Genomic DNA, 23113 nt, shown 5'->3' with positions numbered 1-23113 from the left:
GGCAGGTTTGGGAAACCAGCGTCTATGGCAGTCCATGAGGCCACTTCCGGTCTAGAACTCAGGAATGCGTTCGCTCTCCCCTGACGGTCTTCTAACGCGACTCTCTCGCTCTCTCAGGGCTGGTAGAGACCATAAAGATTTCTATGGTAGAGCGGCGACGCTCTGCGCCAATCGCGGCGACGCTCGACCTTCGCCGTTGCATGAAACTGAGAATTCCACCCTTCCGATCAAGAGCATGCTGGGTGTTGTAGGTCAAGGAAGGCAGCAGCGCCCTGGTGCGCCACTGGCTGTTTGGTGGGGTTGTTGTTGTTTAGTCGTGTCCGACTCTTCGTGACCCCATGGACCAGAGCACGCCAGGCACTCCTGTCTTCCACTGCCTCCCGCAGTTTGGTCAAACTCATGTTCGTAGCTTCGAGAACACTGTCCAACCATCTCGTCCTCTGTCGTCCCCTTCTCCTAGTGCCCTCAATCTTTCCCAACATCAGGGTCTTTCCCAGGGAGTCTTCTCTTCTCATGAGGTGGTCAAAGTATTGGAGCCTCAGCTTCACGATCTGTCCTTCCAGTGAGCACTCAGGGCTGATTTCCTTCAGAATGGATAGGTTTGATCTTCTTGCAGTCCATGGGACTCTCAAGAGTCTCACTGCCTTGTTATGGCGAAGGGGCTTGATTAACTCAGAGAAGCTATGAGGTGTGCCGTGCGGCAGCACCCAAGATGGACAGGTCATAGTGGAGAGCTTTGACTAAACGTGATCCACCTGGTGCAGGAACTGGCAAGCCAACTCCAGGAAACTCCATGCACAAAAACAACAGGCTTGATGGGGGGATGCCACAAAAAAGGGGTTATGCGCACACCAGATATCTGGCATGGGGACAGTGGAACCACGCCCATTTATGGAACCCCGCTGATCTTACCCTTCTGAAATTATGTGCTCTCTGAAAAGCTTCACTCACTTATTGTGAAAGGGAAGGGTTTTTTTACAACTGATTTTAAACTGCACTGCTAGGTCTAACAGAAGACCTTTGGGGGGTGCCTCTGTTCTCTAGTCTAACCCATCCCTAATCAGAATATAAATTTATTTCTTGCTTTTTTTTAAAAAAAATTCTTTTTAAAATAACGTTTTAAAATAACAAAAATAAAAACAAAACAAAAACAAAATAAATCTACTTCCCTGTAATCCTTTCCTTGGTTCTATATATTTATCAACATACTGCATGTCTATTGTTAAATGTTAACCTATTTAAATCCTTATTGTCCATTCATAGCAAAATTACAAGTAATCTTAAAACCCTGCTAATGTATTAACCTAATCATTTATTCTATTAATGGAATGCTCTCCTAGGGGAGGCTTGCCTGGTGCGATCATTGCATAGCATCAGTCACCAGTCAAAAACTTTTCGCCAAGTCATTGGCACTTAATGAGCAGCAGCCCCTTGTGTGAGTGGGCTGTGTTGTTCTTGGTATTGTTTGTTTATGTATTTATTTATTTATGCCCTCCCACCCATCCCTGGCCCCCCAGAAGGGACTTAGGAAAATTTAATCCTCCCTTTCCAACATATTATTGTATTTTAGAATGTTACGTTTCTCTCTCTCTCTCTCTCTTTTTGCCAGCTTCCCTTGTATCTGCTAATAGGTTGTGTTGCTTTGAGTTACATTGACTTTACATTGACTAATAGGTTGTGTTGCATTGAGTTACATTGCTTTGAGTTACATTGACTTTTTAAAAATGCTACTAATAAATAATAATTCATTTATACATTTATATTCTGTACGATTCATCACAAATGCTCTCAAGGCGGGCAATATAAAGGATGCAGCTAAACTGAAATGGCAGCACATCTTCTGGTTGCACAATGTAACTGCCTCCCACTCTCCTCAGGCCGCAACCCCCTTCCCCGGCTCAATCTACTCTAGGCACTGAGTACCCCCACAGTCCTCTATGTGGGCACTCATAGTTCAAAATACATTGGACTAGATCTCATGGGTCTTACTGCTATCCTGAATGTTCCTCTAGAATGTTCTTCTAGTGGTTCTCAAACTTTCACACCACCTCACTTGGTTTCATAAACCATGGCTGCCAAGTCTCCCGCTGAAAAATGCGGGATCAGCAGCGGTGCGGCACCGGAAGTCGCTTCTACGCATGTCCAGATATACGTAAAAGCGACTTCCGGTGCCACGCTACCCATGTATGGGCACTGGAAATTGGGCAGCGCCAGGACACAAAATGGAGCCTCCCTGGCAGGTAGGAAATCCGGGGGATTTACGGGATTTTTCCCAATCTGGGCTGCCAGCGGGAAACGGTTTAAAATACGGGGGTTTCCCACGAAATACGGGAGACTTGGCAGCTATGTCATAAATCCATCCCCTAGAATATACTGATCGCAACAGCAATAATGGACAAACATTTTTCAGGGAAGCTTGTCTGACGTTACCGATGACCTTATTAAAGAATCTGACATGTCTAGAAACCCAGCAAATGCTCAGGAACAGTTGAAATAAATGGCTATTGTTGCATTCTTTAATAACCATTTGTGATTTTTTGATCTTTATACAGTTCTGATATGAAATCAGTATAACTACCACATTCTACTTATTGTTAACTATATTGTTGTAAGGGCTGCTCAGATATTGCTGTATTGATAATTTCTGATTCACTGCTTTGGGCTTCTTTCGGGAAAGAAAAGCACGTGGTGGATATTAAGCAGAAGTGAAGTAGAACTCCATTGGTGTAGTTTTTATACTTTTACCACTTTTGTAAGCCTGAAATCGAGTTTAACAGCTTCCCAAATGGCTAAGATGTCAATGTAGACTATAGGTATGAAGAAAGCCAGAATGGTTATTGAAATTAGCTGAATATGCAGTTAGCCAAATTAACCAAAAAATTGAAAGACAACTCAAAACAAGTCTTTATTGCAAAATGGGAGGTTTTCAAAACATATCTTAAGAACAACTGTGGTAGTCTGAATTCGGTTGCTGGCTTTGAATAACCTCTGTAGCTGTACTAAGAAAGAAACAATGATATAGGAGAAATAATACTTTATTTTGGAATGAGTGGATAGATTTTTGCAAAAAGTTAAAGAACAAGAAACGAAGTATGGAGAAGACAGGAAGTTAGAAGTCTTTAAAGAAAATTTACTGTCAAGTTTACGAACCTATTTTTTCTTTTTTGGTGACTTTGTACTTGTGTGGTAAATGATGTAAATGTATGATTTTCTTTTTTGTGTTTTGTTGATGTGTAAGCATCAGCCTATAGAGCGAGATGAGCGCCGCAACCCCACAGTCATCCGTGATTGGACATAACGGTCAGGGGTACCTTTACCTTTAAGCATAATAAAGCATATAGAAAGCCAGGACACCGTGCACACAAATACATTTCACAGATTTATTTGCATACAATTTAATGTTTATTAAAAGTAACAAGTCATATACAGCTATCACAAGCATTTATTTTTCATTCAGTATTGCCGAAAAAGAAAAAAAGAAATCCGCAATAGAAGTAGGCACATCTTGTTTGTAAGAGAAGGTGGTCATCCATGTCATAAGCTATACAATGGTAAAATCAATTGACAAAAGAAAGTATCTCAAAAGCTTGTACTGAAACACATAAAATGTCAGAACACATACGAAAGTTGGTCTTTTTGAAAATATTGCACCACAAAGATGGACTTCTACCCTCTCACCAGTGTTAAATTACATTGCACGTGGACAGTTTTATACACACACACCTCTCACAACTGATTATGAATTTCAGTAAAAACAAATCATTTGACGGTACTTGGCCCATTAACATGATGCTCCCTATTGACTTTATTTTTGAAGTTGCTGTTGAGAAAGCCCTTTTTTTCCCTTCTTCACAGTTCCATGGCTGTCTCTTTTACAAAGCAGTTCCTCTTGTTGCATGACCATCTATTGCCCTATCCTAACATACCACTAAGAAATGTCAACTCTAAGGTGACCTCACAGGGTCACACAAAAAGGAATTAATTACAACATCAATATTTCACTGTAAGTGTAAAAAAAAAAACCTATGAAAAAGGGTTGTTTTTTTCTTAATACACATTGGATATCCTGCACTTTAGGGAGGGGGCAAAAGTTATTTTTTAAAAGAACTGAATAGAAAGAGAATGTTTCATGGCCAAAAACTATTTTCTTAAAAAAATAAAACTGGCCATTTAAGATTAAGTAACGGTACCCTTCTGCTAGGGACCATGATAATATAAAGGATGTATCCAACCAAGTTATATTTGGGAACAGACCCATTAGAATTAAAGGACCCAAATTAATGCCCATTAACTTCAATGGTTCTGCTTTATGTAAGAATTAACACTGGATACAACCCAGACAACCTGGTAGCACAAACAAAAATGGCATATATTGTTACACCATGACACTTCCCAGTGCAAAGACACAGGGTGCAATCCACAGATGTTGCTGGCATATATCTTCCCAGTCCCATCCCTCTCAATGGAGCTTGTATAGGAGTCTCACCGAAGCTGTAGTCCTAATGCAAGCAGAATTAGGAAGAAGCCCCATTGAACTCTGTGGGACTTCCATAGAAACATGCATACAATTGGGATGCATATCCCACAGAGATAAGACAGACGATGTGCAGCAGCGATGCTTATGGCTTGGGCCCACTATTGTCTGACGTTTGCCAAAGAGAGCTTTCGGGTTGGTTTCTGAACACATCCTAGGAAGGCTACCCAGCAAATAAAGGGGCAGGGGTGGGGAACAATGTGTTCATATCATTTTGCCAAGTGCACTATTAGCAACAAAAAACAAAATCACAATTACTGAATAAGTGCAGCAGAACTAGACATAAAAGGTATTTATATAAAAGGTAAGGACTGTTGCTTGGTCCCCCAAGACAACCTCTTTCTCTTACGGCATCACAACAGCAGTACATACTCCTTGTTCCTTTACAGCCCCATCCCTCCCAACAACTCTCTCTCTCTCTCTCTCTCTCTCTCTCTCTCTCTCTCTCTCTCTCTCTCTCTCTCTCTCTCTCTCTCTCTCTCTCTCTCTCCTTTACAGACTCCACATTACAGACTGCTACTCAAGTTCCACTCTAAAGACATTGCTGCATTCTGGAAAGTTATGTCACTGTTTGAAAATAGGCGGAAAATGTAATGTGAGAAGACCATTCAATGTATCTGGCTCTGAAAGACCAGGGCATGGCAAAATTCCCAAGTAGCTGGAGTTTATGGGCTTTTGACACCATAATAAGCCATGCAATGGTCCAACTTCCTTCTAGTTAAACTACCGACAGTCGACAGTGCATGAATTCATGCAGCAGATGTGGGCTTAAGCAGCTGCATGTTTATTCTAACTCAGTGCATATTCAAGCGCAGATATTGACTATGTTGGGACAATCATTACCTTGGTTTAAAGGCAAGCTGTGAACAAGTGTTACAAAGCCCCTTCGCATTAGCTAGCAAGGAAATCAGGTATAGTTTTCCATTTTGTCCTAATTGGAAAACTATGGATAACCCAACAGGCCAAGTATTAAACCACAGCTTGAATTTGGTGGGAAATGTTGCCTTGTTCTGAAGCTGCTAACTACGGTTTCTCTGTTCATACAAAACAGGGAACTATAATTAATTGAAGGCTTCTTGTTTGGTTTGTTCCTATCACAAAGCAAGGAGCGAAGAGGCAGCATAAAAGGCTTGTTCATATTTTAGCTCATTACACCGAAAAATTATTGTTATAAATTCTCCCATTAGCTCACTCAGCAGATCCAGATTAATATTATATCAGTTCAAAGAGGATTGCTTCCTCGGGTGGTTCTCTACTTATTGCTGGTGCAATACATTTGGAAGATAACCACCAAAATGAATGAATAAGAGATCCGTTTTCTGTGATCTGCAGGTGCTGTGCAGGAAACATAGCACTTAACTTGGTTGTGTTTTCCTTAACCGTCTGAACACTTAAATCATACTTAACCAACCTGATGCCCTTTGGGTGTTCTTATCGACTCCAAATCCCATCACCCCCAGCCAGGAGACAATGGTCAGAGATAATAAAGTCATAGTACAACAACATCTGAAAGGACACCAGTTTGGGGAAGGCTGACCTAAATCATGGTTAAGGATTGGCTACAAACTAAGGTGCAAAAACAGTTTGCGTTAACCATGGTGAAAGTGCTACATCTGCAAAGCACCATGGGAAAGGCAGTTTGCTCTACCTGCTTGCAAGGTGAAAGGCAGGTCTTCTGTACCTTATTATTTGGGGCAGGACTTAGATTGGCAAACTAAGCTTAGGACTTAGCTTGGCCAGCTTCACTGTGTGTTTGGTGTGCTTGAAATCCTAGCCAGGATTAAGGGAACAGACCAAAGTATGTGTTGATCATGATTGGGATGTAGCATTTCAACTGGCATATCCTTCTGCAATTCTTTTTAAAAAACGCACACACAAAAACATTTAAATCAACATGTTCTTTGGAGTAAATTCATCAAATAAACATTTAAAAAACCCACAACACAGCCAGGTGCTTTTTGCTGTTGCTGGCCATTCTGTCAACACTTGCAGTTCATTACTGAAAAGCACACTTAAGTTTCTAGCAGCCAAACCTGCTCGCTCATTTTTTAATCAAGGAACCTTTAATCAAGAGGTTCCTGTACATTTCAAAACTGAACCAAAGCTACTTATTTTTTTTTAGAAATCTGAATTCAGTATTTAAAAAGTTGTGTAAAAAAAGTGATTTATGCAACACAGGCCATTACCAGAAGAGTAATCTGCCAAAAAATCTGTATATGAAAGCCATATGAAAACAGGGCGCCAAGGAATTCTCAGTGCAAGATTCCAGAACTGCATGCACCAATCCACTTGGGACTGTCTGATGAGCCACATGCTCATTTGGGTGCAGGCACAGGAGCTACATCCTGTAAGTAGCATGCAGGAAGCTGGGTCACTGAATCTACACAGTTGTGAACCTACCAAGTATATTCTTGACTTTAAAGATCGGTAGCACCAGAGGCTGGAGAGCCCCTTTCCCTAAGTCAGGGGTGGATAATATTTTTGGGGGGCTGAGGGCCGCATTAGCTGTTGGGGGCCACATTCCAGCAGATCTCTTTGCAGAGGAAGGAGCTGGAATTGCAGACTTTGCACAACATCAAAGGCCTTTTCCCACCCTACAGAGCAGCTGGTGGTCAAGAGGGGACCCACAGGCTGGATGAACTCTGGTTATGAGCTGCATCCAGTCCACGGACTAAGGTTTTCCATCCCCTGCTCTCTGCAGTTCTTGACTAAATCCCACCAACAAGATCCAAGCATCCGATTAGGCTCACAGAAAGAGCCTGCACTAAGTGTGGTGGAAATTCTGAATTGCTCCCCCAACTAAACAGAGGTCCCTGAAATGCTTCTGAAACATGTGTGTGGAATATGCAGTGGCTGCTCAAGAAAAGTCACGCCTAAAGCCGCCCTCAGACTCAAAAACAGGTTCCGGGATTCTTTAGATCCCGGCCCATTTCTTCCACTCTTACCACAATATCTAACCCAACACTGCTTTGATTGACTCTATCTGGCCTTACAATTTTCACTCTTATGCTTTATGCAGAATTCAAATGCATAGGGTTTCCGGCATTGGGTTGCCTCTAACTAAGATTTACTCAGAGTAGACGCTTTTATATCAATGGATGCGACTAACTTAAGTCCTTTCATTTTAATGGGTCTACTCTGCGTACAACCTAGTTGCATCTGCCAACACATTGACTAGCAAAAGTAGGCGTTGCTTTAGCCCAGGCATCCCCAAAACGCGGCCCTCCAGATGTTTTGGCCTACAACTCCCATGATCCCTAGCTAACAGGACCAGTGGTCAGGGATGATGGGAATTATAGTCCAAAACATCTGGAGGGCCCAAGTTTGGGGATGCCTGCTTTAGCTTTTTTAATCCAAGCGCACCACTGGCTGCCAAAAACCTGAGACCAGTGCCACAAGTTTCAAGAGCTGTTTGACAAAGAGAACGCTTATACTGACAGAGGAGGGTGCAGCTGAAGGCTGGGATCCAAAGAGTCACCCCTCATCTAGAAAGTGACCACTTATACTGTAACAGGTAAATAATATCAGCAATAGAAATACATACTACAAAAATGATCCACACGGTTAATACTCCATGAAGTCCCAATGTGCGTACAATGAAAGATAAACTCTTGCTGGAAAAGGCTGTCATATTTTTTTTGTACCTGTTATCATAACAGTGACTGTCTAATCATAATTTGCTTCATTACGTTAAGAGGTCTAGACTGCTTTTAAATGTATGTTCAATTCCTGTGCAAATTGCAATGTGGCTAGTCTTCTCAGCGCCAAAGTTAACTACAACTTGATTATAACTGGAAGCATCAGACTATGATTTCTCTCTCTCTTTTTTTTTAGGCATGCTTATTGCTGTAAAAAAAAAAGCCAATCTTACAAATCATTGTGCAAGTATTTTAATAAGATTTGCACACATCTCAAAAAATTCTATCGTGTGGCTCCCTGATCTTGGGGTTAACTCGGTTGCAGAGGAATCAAGGGAAGAGGTCACGGATGAGGTAAGAGACATATCAGAGGATTTTCCTTGAGCGTCAGTGTCCAAATCCTTCTGACAAGATCTGTAGTTCGTCACAGAGCCTGACCTCTGGGGAGTGGTAGTCCCCGATTTTCCTTCGGTGATTTCATCTGGTGCAAGAAAAGAAAACAATTTAAGAGCCACGCTAACAAGGCTACACAATGGCAAATGAGGTAGCTGAAGCTGCTACAACACCCAAGAACCGGTGGATTATTATGGTCACAGCTCACCAGGCTAAGCCACTGCGGTTCAGTGGAACAAGTGCTGACACCTGGTTCTGGAAGTAATCCTACGAACTCAATGGGGCAGCAAGAACTGCCTTGCTGTTCAATCTCCCCCTACCATTCTGTTTCCACCAGTGGCCAGCCAGGAAGCTTGCAAGCAACGGTGCTGGCCATTCCATTAGTCCCCCAGTATCTGGTCCTTAGATGTATACCATCTCTAAACCGGAGTCTCTCATACAACTAACATAACATGATACCCTGGCACCTTTCCTCCATGAAAAGTCATGGCCAGTATTCACCTGCCCATGTGGTAACAGTAGAGAATGTGGCAGCACAACTGCTGGCAGGCTTGAGGTGAACCGAATGCTTTAATTCTATCACAACTACACTTGCTGCTTGCATGCTTCCGAGCCCAGCTCAAAGCTCTTTACAGCTCAGGATCCCAAATTTCTTCTGGAATGCCTCTCCCAATATGCCTCTCCCAGATGCTTAGCCTTCTTTTGAGGCCCTTCTCCAGGTCCCGAAACTGAGGGTGGCTCAGAGGGTAGGGACAAGACAGCCTTTTTAGTGGTGGCCCCCATTCTGCGGAATGCTCTCCCCAGGCATGGTCACCTTTGTTGATATATTTTCAGCACCAGGTAAAAATTTATCTCTTTTCCCAGGTTTTTTTAATAAGAACTAAAATTATGTTGTTTTGTTACTAGTGTGCTGCCAAAGCTTCCTATGGGTTCCAAGTTTCTGATGGACTAGAGTATTTATATTTATGTTTTAAATGTGTTTAAATTGCTTGGAGACCTCCAGGTAACAAGTAACTATTAAGTCTGAATTAATAATACAGTGGTACTTTGGTTGTTGAACTTAATCCGTTTGATTCCCGGAACAGTTCAAAAACCAAGGCATGGCTTCTGATTGGCTGCAGGAGCTTCCTGCACTCAATCGGAAGCCCCATCGGACGTTCGGCTTCAGAAAAACGTTCGCAAACCGCAACACTAACTTCCGGGCTTGTGGCATTCAGGAGCCAAGATGTTTGACAACCAAGGTACCACTGTAATAATAGTGAATTAATGGATTAAACCCACTGCAATAAACCTCATCGTGTTTTTAAGCCATCCTCAGATCCCACATGTGGAATAATAGTGGTTTGCCTCACAGATCTGCGGGCGGGATAAGCACAATAAATGTTTTGCAGCACTTTGGATAAGGAAGAGGTTGCTGGCAAATGATCGATACGACATACCATCAATGCTACGGAAATCCAATAGGTAAGTCCTACTGTCCACCTGGTATAACTGGAGGCTCATTTTGGAATATGTGCCGGTCACTGGATTCTTCCTTCGAACACGCAAGTAGTATGGATTCACAACCTAGGAAACAAAGTTGAAAGTTAAAACCCCACCCTTTTTTTCTTTTTTTAATTAAGGGACTCCCAAAGCAGTAATGGATAGGTTGACGCCAATGAAGATAGACATGACAAGTCCACCGAGTTGGGATTCAACCCTAAGCCAATTTTTGTAACTTCCTTTTCAAACCACCAACTGTTAGCAGAAAGTAATAACCTCACCTTCCACTCGTAATCCAGCTGTTTGATTGCTCGACAAACTTCTGCCATGATGTCGTTGGGTCGACTCTGACTCCGGATTCCCAAATGCCACTTAGCCCTCCTGACCCCTTGATGTTTGGACTTCTGTGGGTTTAGCTCGTCGAGCGTATGGCGTTGCCTTGGCGTTTCGGCCACTAAAAATGGCACTCTTTCGGGGTGGGGGCGGGAGAAGTGATCGTCGAGAAAGGAATCTGGTGGGCTCGTAGCCAAATAGAAGTCTTTCGCTTCATTCATTATTCTCCTGTTATCGATAATCAGGTGGTAGGCGACTGCTAAAGGATCCTGGTGGTTCCGGTTATACAGGCAGCCCAGCACCTCCTCCTCTGTGCACTCAAATTTATCGCAGACCTCTTTTAAGGCTTCGTCGTCAATCATTGTTGAACTGTAAGACGGGTCCTCGGGAAAGAGGTACTTGGGGAGGTCTTGCTTGAACCATTCGTGTTCCCTGGATGCAAAACAATCCAGTCATTTCAAAAGCTAATTGGTGTATTAGCTAAAAAGCCCTTTATCAACAAAACATTGCAAATACGGATTTCACTTTGACTCAGCAGCTTAGGAACTTTCAGTTCTCACTTTGCAGATGGAATTTGAAGTGGCTCACAGCAGAACGCTGGGATAATTGCTGCAGCTGTGGCCAAAGTAGTCATCAGGCTAGGATAGAAGCCTTTTTAGTATTCTCTCCACCCAACATATGACTTCTAGCTAATGCTTCTTACAGAGTCTAAACAGGAGTACTTCTCTTACACTGCAATCCTAACCATGTTTATTCAAAAGGTCTAAGTGTGGCAGCATTGTTCCCTTCATCTCATATTGGATTGTGTCTGATTGGATTCAATTCAGAGTAGCCCCATTGAAATTAATGGAAATAATTCATGTCCAGCAATCTCAGTGGGTCTACTCTTGAGTATGACTGATGTAGGATACGACTTATAATCTCTAACAGATATTTAAAAGTGAAGCTGGAATAAGATACAAGACTCTGTTCACAACTTGATTTATAACTGACTTAATCTTTTCTACATACAGTCATACCTCGGTTTAAGGACGCTTCGGTTTGAGTACTTTCAGTTTAAGTACTCCACGGACCGTCTGGAACGGATTAATCCACTTTCCATTACTTTCAATGGGAAAGTTCGCTTCAGGTTAAGTACGCTTCAGTTTAAGTACTCCACGGACTGTCTGGAACGGATTAATCCACTTTCCATTACTTTCAATGGGAAAGTTCGCTTCAGGTTAAGTACGCTTCAGGTTAAGTACAGACTTCCAGAACCAATTGTGTACTTAAACCGAGGTACCACTGTATTTTATAATATGAGTCTATTTTCCTGTTATTTAAAACTTATTCTCCTGTACTTGAATGGTGGTTGCAAAACGTTTGAATTACAATGAAATCTAATATAAAAATCAACATATGATAAAGCTAAATATACTGTAGGGACTTAATACATTACTATAACTAAGAAAAGCAATGAGAAAGCAAAGAAATGAATCCTGCAAATACTGTTTTTAAAGCATGAGTGTAGGAAGTTATTCAAACCTCTAGGAAATTTAAAATGAAGGTTGTATTAAATCTATTTTTAACACACTAGCATAAAAATTTAGGAAAAGGAGTGCATCCTGGTCTATATTTTATTTTTTACTTCAGGTGAAAAATACCTTATGTCTCTGATTGTAGCCCTCTTCATGGGATCCACCTGCAGCATGTGTTTCAAAAGGCTAATTACTGCTGGATTCAGGTACTGAGGCGTATAAAAGATACCATCACATATCTTCTTAAAAAGAGTTGGCACATGATCATCATCAAATGGAAGTGTTCCACATAACAAAGCATAGAGAATAACTCCACTGCTCCATATATCCACTTCAGGACCTGCGTATAACCTGAAAAACGAAGCTCATCATTAACTTTTGTTCAGGTAACACATACACAAAGCACTTCTTGATCTGGTTTGTCAGTCATTCAGCAATTAATGGAAAAGACTACACACAGCACTAAAATTAAGTATGCTTTTAACTGTTGCTATAAAATGGACCCAACAAAGTGTGATGAATTTTTAGCAAGCCACCATGTCTATGTCAAGAACCTGGTTAGAAGCAAGCCCTGGTTATTCATAACCATGGCTACTATTTGTCTCCCTGCTTTTTCTATGAATGGATGCCTCTGTTGGCATCACAGGGCTAGGGATATCACCCAATATGATCCAAGGAAGCAGAATGGATAAAACCAAAACCACATTATGATAATTTAAATTCATATGGCAAAGCCTGAAAACCCTGCTAGGATCATGGTTATCTTGGTTCTTAAGACACCGAAATTATTTTCCCAAGCATGCCCCAAAGATATGAGTTTATCATCTTCATTAAAGCCAAGAGCTTGCATATTTCCAGCAAAGCTGAATGACTAAAATTGGCAAACTGTATTATTTTTTTAACCGCAGTGGTACCTCTACTTACGAATTTAATGCATTCCAAACGCACATTTGTAAGTCGAATCCCATAGGAATGCATTGAGAGAAAAAATTTGTAAGTAGAAAAAATCCTATCTAAACCGCATGGTTGGGTACACCAGTGTGAGCAATGAATGGCTCCCATGATGCACCTGTGCACCCCCAACATCACTGCTATCCTGCTCCTCCTACTTCATTCTAGTAAGTTGTAGTGATGCCACTGTTTGCAGGGCGACTCCATGGAGGATACAAGTTAGCAGGCATGCAGCCCCTCCATTTTCCTTTCACATAAACAAGCCAGAAGTCTTGCAGTTAACTGTACAGGTGAAACTCGGAAAATTACGAGTATCATTGAAAAGTGCATTTATTTCAGCAATGCAACTTAAAAGGTGGAACCAATATATGAGACAGATGCATGACATGCAGAGCAAGATATGTCAGGCCTTTATTTGTTGTAATTATTTGTCGTTAGGCGGGTCAATTATAAATGGAATGTAATTAATGAAATGTTATAGCAATGTTTATTTTTGTATTATTGTAACTATGTTTTATTACTGTGGAATTTCCAAAAGAAAGCATTTGTAAAAATTCAAAGAAAAATAAAAAAATAATAAGTTGCATTACTGAAAGAAATGCACTTTTCGACGATATTCTAATTTTCTGAGTTTCACCTGTATTTTCCTAGTTTGGACAAAATGGTTTGTCTAAAAGGGAGAAATGGAATGGCTGCATCTGCAGCCAAAGTCTCATATACAGATCTTGGCTTACTATGGTATGACTGTCCTAATGCCAGCGTCCAAGAAAGTCTTATACATAACAAGCATTGAAAGGAACCAAAAGAAGTCACTAAAGTCAGACATTTCAAGTTTTCCAAACCTGGAAGTTCAGCAATCTACCTTGTGGCTTTAACACTGAAGAGCAGGGCTTTGTTTTTTGACAATACATATTATACATTTATCCAAGAAGAGAAACTACCTTCCTGAAATTACTTCTGGAGCAGCATAGTTAGGAGAACCACAGCTTGTTCTTAAAAATTCTCCATCTGACATCATATTCGAGAGGCCTGAAAATACACAAAAGTTCAAATGAGGAGGATGAGCCCCAGACAACTAACATACATTAAAGCCTCTCAAAGTGCTAAAAATAATAATCATTGGCCTACCTGCACACTATTACCTGGGCTTATAACTTACAGGCAGAAAAAATAAAACGATGACACCAAACATACAATAATGTAAAGAAGTAAGTCTTATGGTAGTAATCTGAGCAGAAATTATACACAACAGGGTAAAAATGAGTCCCACCCTGCCCCCCCCCAAACTAAAGTTTTAGGAAAAACTAAATTGGCAATTTTGAGGCTTGTACCACAATGTGGCAAGACCAAGAATTCTGAAGGGAGTTTAAGAAAAGAAAACAGCAGCTGTGTCCCAGAAGATATGGAGGAAATGTTCCTCTGCATCAGTTTTAAGAACTTGCTAATATAATTAATAAGAAACTCAATCGGCAACTAATGGCAAGCGTATTTTATAGATGCCACATCCAAACTTCAAATCACAGGATGATATCCAGCTAAGTGGTGGCCAAACTTGGCCCTCCAGCTGTTTTTGGACTACAACTCCCACCATCCCTAGCTAACAGGGCCAGTGGCCAAGAATGATGGGAACTCCCAAAACAGCTGGAGGGCCAAGTTTGGCCACCACTGATAAGGCAAACCCTGAGTAGACCACTGAAGTCCACTGATTTCAATGAGCCTACTCTGAGAATGACTTAACATTGGACCCATATAAAGTGGAAATGTTGTTTCATGTACCCTTCACATAAAGAAGAACAGAGATATCATGCTGCTATCATTCATTGCTAAGTCTCCTTCAGCTGACGCACCACCACTTCAGCATGACCCCTCAACCACTTGCAAAGTTGTAGCTTATTTTTGTTTTCGCTTCTGCAGGAAGGAAGGGGACCAGACTGGGAAGCGAGCGGCAACGGTAGCCACAACCCAGAAAACATCATGCTTCTCAAGTGTGCGTTATTAGATCAAAAGGTACAGCTCTGCTGAGGTGACATGCAATGGTGGCACAGCGCAAATTTGCACAATCCTCTGTGCAGCACAGCAAAGTGGGGAATCTCTGGCCCACGGTCCAAATCCGGCTCTTCGGGGTTTCAAAGTAGCCATTTCCCCAAACCACACTCACCCATTCCACACCTGACGTCATATGTGATGTTAGGTATGGGGCAGGCAGAGATGCAGTCGCCAGTTCACAGGGGTCTAGTTCCCAGTTGTACAGTGGCATGGGAAGGCAGGCTTTGGCTCTACTGCCCAACAGCAGCTGACGGGTGGTAAAGTTGAACCCTGCCGGATCAGCTGCAAAGGGCATGCAAACCGCTTTGTGCTTGGGTCTCCAAGCCCTCCACAGCCAGCTGGCTGCTGGGCCCTTGGGAACCACTGTGCAAGAGATTTTGGCAGGTAAGCAGGACAACCTACCTGTCAACCATCCAACAGCATCATGCTGTTCTGTGATTGGTGGGTGGGTTGTCCTGCCCACCGGTCAAAGTTGGCCTGCAGGGCTGTGGCCAGATAAGGCTCTGGCCCGCTGAGTCCAAAAGGTTCCCCAGCTCTGCCAGAGCAGGACAGCTCATTTCCCCTTAAAGCCAACCACAGGCAAATTACTTACTCTATTTGCAAAGGGCTGGCAGAAGGGGAAGGGACATACATTAAGCAACAGGGAATACGCTTTGCATGCAGAAGTCTACAAGTTCAGTTTCCGGCCTCTCCAGCAAAAAAGGGCTGGGATATCTGCCTGGGAAAGCAATTGCTAGTGAGAACAGATACAGTGGGCCACTTGGGCAGCAATCCAGCTTGGGAGAAGGCAGCTCCTTGTGTTAATGCTGTTCTAAATTATATTTAATATTGCAAAATTAGAATGACATTCTACTTTAAACAATAAATAAGCAAAGTTGTTTGCTGTCCCAAAAGGCATGGAGATGTAGCAGTCCACCAGAGAGGAAAGATGTGGCAAGATGGTGAACCTCCAATTATACCGTACCTTTGACATACCTAAGTACTTAGCATTTGCACAGCATCTTTCATCAGAGACCTCAAAGCTGACTCAGTTTTTTTAAAAGCCAAGGCAGCATACAAACAGCATGGATATATGATATATTTAGGGATGGGGGGGGGACTCTTCTGTCTAGATGACAGGTTCTTCACTAAAAGGATGGAGTAGGAAGAAGGGACTGCAAGCTGACACAGTGGGTGGCTGGCTGATGGTAAGGTGCCAACTCACATAGTGAGTGCAATCCTACACACTTACCTGGGAGTAAGCCCCACTGTGGGAGTTTACTGCTGACTAAACATGCATAGGACTGCACTATTAAGGATGCAATGCTTATGAAGGGTTGCTTGGAATGTCCCCATGGAACTCGTGGGACTTGCTACCAAGTTAACAAGCACAGGATTGGGCTGCAAATTCACATTACATAAGCTTGGTCAAAGCAAGTTTTGCCACCGGCTTTGATCCCATATAAAGAGAAAAGAAGGCAGAGTAAATAGGATTTAGTAAGACATCTGCTTTTCCTCTTGGGTGGTTTAATCACCAAGATGCATGTTGAGCGTTCAAATTTAAATCCAAAACAGTTTGCATTTAATTTCAAACAGCAATAGGCAAGTATACAGAATGCACTGCAGTGTTATTTTTTTAATGCCACTGGGTTTCACTAAAGTATATTATAATGAGGTTTTTAAATACAAAATGTGAGCATCATCTGGATGTAGGAGCTAATCTTCCAAATCTATTAGTCTATATAGAATTAAACATTCTGCAGACCAATTTTACCTGGTGAGGGAGACTAATTATTAAGCTGTTGAATCACCGTTTGGCATTTTTCTGTTTTGTTCTTGTTTGTTTTAGTTACCATTTTTTCTGCTGAAACTTTCAAACAATGTATTTTGTTAATTAAAAATAATAATAATGCAAACAGCAGCAGTATTGAGCTAAATGTTTCCTAAATGGGCAGAACCCCAAAGGAGAAGGATGCCTCAACAGCTTTTTTCTGCAGTGTTCCAACAAAAAGAATTGCCCCCGAAGAAAGAAAATAATCAATGCATTTTAGAAGTTAACAACTACAAAAAAACTTGTGGGGGAGGGCAGACCTTAAGAACCCTTCTTTCCTCTAAACAGGCAAAGGAACACCTTAGTACCACAAGACACAGATCTCTGTTTAGTATCAGAGTTCAATGCAAGCACCAGGAACTCAGTACTACATAAATGTTCATTGTATACCAAAATATAAGAGACATTCATGAAAGGAAACCTACCAAAATCGGCAATCTTGGCATTCATGTGTGCATCAAGCAGTACATTTTCAGGTTTCAAGTCTCTATGCACTACCATATGCCTATGGCAATAATCCACACCAGAAAGGATTTGCTGGAACAGACGTCTACTCTCCTTTTCATCAAGCTAACAAGAGAGGAGGGGGGGAAACAAGAAAAGGGATACATTTTTAAACAAACACACAAACATACTGCAAGACATTTGAGCATTTCCAATTTATTAATGGCAGAGCATGTCAGCTTTGTGGCATTAGGATGCCAAACATATTCCATGTTTTCTTTTGTTTAAAAACAGGGTGGGGAGAAAAATGCTGGGGTACAAAAGAAGTTGGAAAAGTTAAATAAGTCTTGCTTACTTAGTGGTAGTGGAAATTGGAGTTCTTGGGAAAGTCCAGAAATAAGCAATGAATTGCAAGAACTCAGGCCAAAAGAAGATGATTTCCAAAAAATCTTCACAAGGTTTTATTGATTTGATGCGGAGTTTAAATGGGAATCAAGCCCAATGTTGAAGGCAAATAAAGATAAATTCAAATTCCAGTAAAAATCAGGACAAGGCCCTGTTTCGACTATTCTTCATCAGCTGGAATATTGAGAAAGTTAAAATAAATCTTAGAATAATTCTCCTTGTAATGAAAATTTAGAGAGTTGCATGAAGTTCATTGCCTACTTAGTGGTAGTGGCAAGAGCTGGATTAAGAACTTTGCTGTCTCCAAAAAAAGAAAAAGAAGAACACCATTTGGTCCTTGAAAAGCGTAGTTGTGTCAAAACCGATGTTTCATGATTCAGAAAGCAGCTTCTTAGATGCTTTGTCACATTGACTTTACTTAATAAGGCTATCTAACATGGTTTAAAATGTCAACACACACACACAAATCCTCAACCTCTCCGACCCCCAACTAAACTAAACTCTTTTGAAACTGTGACACACTTTTAGCAATGCTAATACGTGATTTTGCTGTTTCCCTAGTGAAGAAGTAATAATGCAACATTCACATATGAAAAGCTATCAATCATTCTGATATCCAAACCAGGGGTCCATCAGTTCCCGCTTAAGGTGGCACTCTAAACAATGCCAAACATTGTTTGGTTTTGAAAACAATACTAAGGATCCCTTTGGGTAAAAACTCTGGTTCAGTATAAATATTGACGCCTTTTGTCACCGACTAGACCAAGATCAAAGATATCACACAAAGCTTCACCAGGCCATACCTGCAGTTCTCATATTTACCCAGGCATCTCGACTGATTGTAGCTCTGTTTGCAATGGAAACGGATACTTAAAGTCCCCCCCCCCCCAACAATGAAACCAATGGAAAAGCTCTTGCTCTCACAGGAGCTCAAATAAGCACAAGGAAAACACACTGGAAGCTATCATATGTACGGTCAGACTACTGCCCATCTTGCCCAGACTTTATCTGCCTGAATATGGCTACGCAGGGTCTCATGGCAAAGGCAGCATGACACTTCTAACTGGAGATGCCAGGATTTGAACCTGGGACCTTCTGCATGCAAACCATGTACTCTTACCAGTGAGTTAAAGGAAAGGTAAAGGGACCCCTGACCATTAGGTCCAGTCATGACCGACTCTGGGGTTGTGGCGCTCATCTCACATTATTGGCCGAGGGAGCCGACATACAGCTTCCAGATCATGTGGCCAGCATGACAAAGCTGCTTCTGGCGAACCAGAGCAGCGGATGGAAATGCCGTTTACCTTCCCGCTTGGAGCGATACCTATTTATCTACAGTCGTACCTCGGGTTACGATCACCTCGGTTTGCGAACAGTTCGGGTTACGAACTGCGCAAACCCGGAAGTGTTTTCGCCCCCCGCGCGCGCGCATAAGCCGCGTGCGCGCGCGATCGCGCGCTTTGCGCATGCGCAAAATGGCGGCGCCCATCGCGCTTGGTTTGCGAACTAATCGGGTTACGAACTGCGATCCGGAACGGATCGCGTTTGTAACCCGAGGTATTACTGTACTTGCACTTTGACATGCTTTTGAACTGCTAGGTTGGCAGGAGCTGGGACCGAGGAAGGGATTCGAACCGCCGACCTTCTGATCGGCAAGCCCTAGGCTCTGTGGTTTAACCCACAGTGCCACCTGTGTCCTGCCAGTGAGTTACAAAACCAAATATCAGCCTTTATCCTTGAAGCTAGAAGTTAGACTGCAGCCCAGCAAAATGCCTTTTCGTGCCGCTTCTTACCGGTGTGCAACCATTCATCCGTCATACAGATATATCAATAATGAAGGGAAGGAAAAAATTGCAGCCACAGATACATGACTAAGGGTATTCACTGGTAGGAAAAAGAATGCCAGTCATTCTCCTTTCCAGTTCATTGTCCATTTGTCTGCATCTGCTTCCAGGAGAATATTTACGGTACATTGAGAAAAAATACTTTGGAAGGTGATGGACTCTCCATCACTGGATGTTGTTAAACAGAGGTTGGATGGTCACCTGTCTGTGATTAGCTGTGATTCCTGCAATGCAGGGGGTCAAATGACATGACCCATAGGGTCTCTTCCAACTGTACAATTCTCTGAAAAAGAACTGGCATACAATACTACTACTATTAGAAGAGTGATGTTAATGATCAGAAGTACTTATTGTGGATACTTTCTTCAAAGGTTAACCCCAGAAATTGGGGGGGGGGGGGGAACACCACTGGTATTTGTTTACATGTACAGTGGTACCTCGGTTTATGAACACAATTGGTTCCGGAAGTCTGTTCATAAACTGAAGCGTTCATAAACTGAAGCGAACTTTCCCATTGAAAGTAATGGAAAGTGAATTAATCCGTTCCAGATGGGTCCGCGGTGTTCGTAAACTGAAAATTCGTAAACCGGGGTGTTCATAAACCGAGGTTCCACTGTATGTGAACATTTTATGCATCCTATCACCCACTACTGCTGATCTACACGGTACCAGAGTTGATGCCATTTCTAAATAAGCCAGAGACTGGGTCCTTGAACTCAAGGTGGGCCGCTTTGCACAAAAACATGGCCCATAAAAGTGATTGTGGGAACAATGTAACATGGGGTTAGAGAACAGTCCGGTCACTTGCTCTGTTCCGTGAACTGTGAAACTGCAATTTTCTAGAACGGAGGAAGTTCATATAATCAGACTACTCCAATGTGCTACTTTTCGCATACTTCGCTTTCAATGTCTGAACCAATGAATTCTGTGCAGCAGCCCACCCAAGATTGAAAAATATATGGAGAACTTCGAAAAAACTGGGTAGACTTACCCTTCCATTTTTACAGATGTAATCAAACAGTTCACCTCCTGAAACATATTCCATCACCATAAATATATCAGATGGGGTGCTGATAACTTGGTACCTGAGAAAGAAAATATATTATTTTACTCACTGTATACACTTACGTGAGCCATACAAAGTGAGCAGCTCTTCCAATTAAAGGGTGTGTATGGATGAGCAACCAAATAATACATTTGCTTATCTGGAAGTGAAGTTTCATCAGGTTCAATGGAGCTTACTTTCACATTCAGAGTGCGAAGGATTTGCCTCAGGCCTTTCCTTTACACATGCAGCTATCACAGGATTTTCTGAGTCAGCAAAAAATGCAGAGCAGACCTGTGGCACCTGGATGGAATCCATGGTAGCTTTGATTGATGCCCCACTCCTGAAAGTCTTCAGTGACTGCTTTGGACTATCCTGGACCAAAGAAAATGTGCAGTACTACTGTCTGGAGCTGCGGGAAACATTTCAACCACCAAGTCTATTTTACCACACATCACCAAAGAGGCAGTATGACTTGACTATGGCAAAAGCTTCCACAGCATCAAAACAAGGAGAGGAGATTCTGAGAAAGCAGGTTCTTGATCAACTAGGTCAGGCATCCCCAAACTTCGGCCCTCCAGATGTTTTGGACTACAATTCCCATCATCCCTGACCACTGGGTCCTCTTAGCTAGAGATCATGGGAGTTGTAGGCCAAAACATCTGGAGGGCCACAGTTTGGGGATGCCTGAACTAGGTTATACATTGGATGGATTGTGTGTTGTAAAAGCCTGAGGCACATACAAGCAATACAAATATACCACTCCCGGTGTTTTGAACCATGGTTACAAGATTTTTAGGGGAACCCAGGATCGTGCAAGCCATCTCCCTGAACCTTGCCATGCCTCACAAGACTCCCTCTGCCTTAACCATGATGGTGCATTACATCAGCATTGAGTGTTACTGCTAAAGAAACCCCTTCTTAACATTGGAAGCTGTTTCAGACCCTGGTTGCCAAACCCTGGTTAAGAGGGAATCCTGGATAAGGCTTGCGGAAGAAATTGGAATCAGAGGAAGGGAAGAGAGGAGAGTCTTATGGCCCCCATCTTTTACGGTGTGATCTGCTGCTTGCTGGTTTTGCTTTTTAGATTGCACTTTGTCTTGTTTATAGGTTGCACTTTTGTCTTAATTTGTACTGTGTCGTTTTTGCGTAAGCCGCCTTGTATACTTTTGTAGAAAGTTGGGGCATACATTCAATTAAAAATTGTGCTAGCGGCTCCTAAGACCTACTACAGCCGCAACACAAGCAGGTAGTCAGAAGAGAGGGTACACACCGGAATTGGTGGACATTTAACTGTTTGCCATGGGGCAACTGCGTTACCTAGTACTAAAATACCCCCCCCCACACACACACACAAAAACACATATGCAAGCCTTGCTTCCATTGACTTCCCCAAGGGAGTTATTTTCCATCCTTGTTATTGTGCGACTAAAAAAGCCTTCACTAGACGTTTTAGCCAAGTGCCTTCCGGCTCCCTGTGAGTTATAAATGCTTGCTTGCCATGGTTGGTTTATAGCACAAAGAAGAAACAAGAACCACACCTGAAAACCTGCCAACATTCATTTTGCCCATTGAACGGGAGAGCTCCGTTTCTCGAGGAACACCCAGCGTCAGAGAGATTATTCTCGAACGGAAACATCCATGAACTTACAGCTTGATTATGTGCGGATGCCGGAAAAGCTTCAAGTTCTGAATCTCTCTGCGGATTTTCCCCACCACATCAAGGCTGCGAATCTTCTGCCTGTTCAAGATCTTCACGGCCACTTTGTGCCCAGTCAGCTCATGTTTGCCAACTGAAAGAAAGAAAGAAAGAAAGAAAGAAAGAAAGAAAGAAAGAAAGAAAGAAAGAAAGAAAGAAAAGAAAAGAAATGTTTAGCCAGAAATGTTGGTAAATATTGCTTCAAAAAAACTCCAGGAACCAAGGGGCTCTCATAGACTATTTCACTGATGCTATATCAGGTGCCTTTACCTACGGGACTGCCTCTCCTAGCATGCCCCACGGCGGACCTTAAGGTCCACAAGCAACAATATTCTGGAGATCCCGAGCGAATAGGTGGCTAGATTGGCCTCAACTAGGGCCAGGGCCTTTTCAGTATTGGCCCCAACTTGGTGGAACGCTCTTTCACAGGAGACCAGGGCCCTGCGGGATTTGTCATCTTTCCGCAGGGCCTGCAAGACAGAGCTGTTCCTCCTGGCCTTTGGGTTGGATTCAGTCTGACCCCTGTGTTTTCCTCTCGCATGGTTTGGATTTATGGACTACCTAAAATGAGGCTGCATTGTTAATTTTAATATTGTATTTTAATCTGTATTTTAATTAATTGTTTTCTTTTCTTTTATGTCTTATTGTAATTTTATTGGTGTGAGCCGCCCTGAGCCTGGTTTTGACTGGGGAGGGCGGGGTATAAATAAAAATTTATTATTATTATTATTATTATTATTATTATTATTATTATTATTAGAGGTTGGGGGAGGGGGCTTCTTTCAGATGACTTCACCTGAACAAAGGCAAGCAACACTGGTTACTTCTGCAGGAGTTATTCAGCAGGACACACCTTACTTCCTGATCATTCACACACAGTTCTGCTTATTTACACTACACTGCCTTCCAGACAAAAGAAGAAGAAAAATGACCGGGGAAGTAAGAATTGCTGCCAGGTGGCTCTGTGGGTTA

The 23113-nt window shown here is 42.3% G+C and overlaps 1 protein-coding gene across 1 annotated transcript; it reads right to left on the bottom strand.

Annotated features, from left to right (window-relative positions):
• Nucleotides 1-3379: 3379 nt before the first annotated feature.
• Nucleotides 3380-22110, bottom strand: PRKAA1 (protein kinase AMP-activated catalytic subunit alpha 1). Its single transcript, XM_035100532.2, has 8 exons — nucleotides 21984-22110; nucleotides 20389-20482; nucleotides 17130-17274; nucleotides 13790-13877; nucleotides 12024-12248; nucleotides 10329-10812; nucleotides 10005-10131; nucleotides 3380-8653 (listed from the first exon to the last, which is right to left on the bottom strand). The coding sequence occupies exons 1-8, from the start codon at nucleotides 22079-22081 to the stop codon at nucleotides 8409-8411; spliced, it is 1506 nt and encodes a 501-aa protein (XP_034956423.1). The 5' UTR covers nucleotides 22082-22110; the 3' UTR covers nucleotides 3380-8408.
• Between the last annotated feature and the right edge of the window lie 1003 nt (nucleotides 22111-23113).

Source organism: Zootoca vivipara, chromosome 11 (genome assembly GCF_963506605.1).
Source record: "Zootoca vivipara chromosome 11, rZooViv1.1, whole genome shotgun sequence".
Classification (NCBI taxonomy): Eukaryota; Metazoa; Chordata; class Lepidosauria; order Squamata; family Lacertidae; genus Zootoca; species Zootoca vivipara.
The sequence above is the reverse complement of the archived record's forward strand: the minus strand, read 5'-3'. Positions and strand labels throughout refer to the sequence as shown.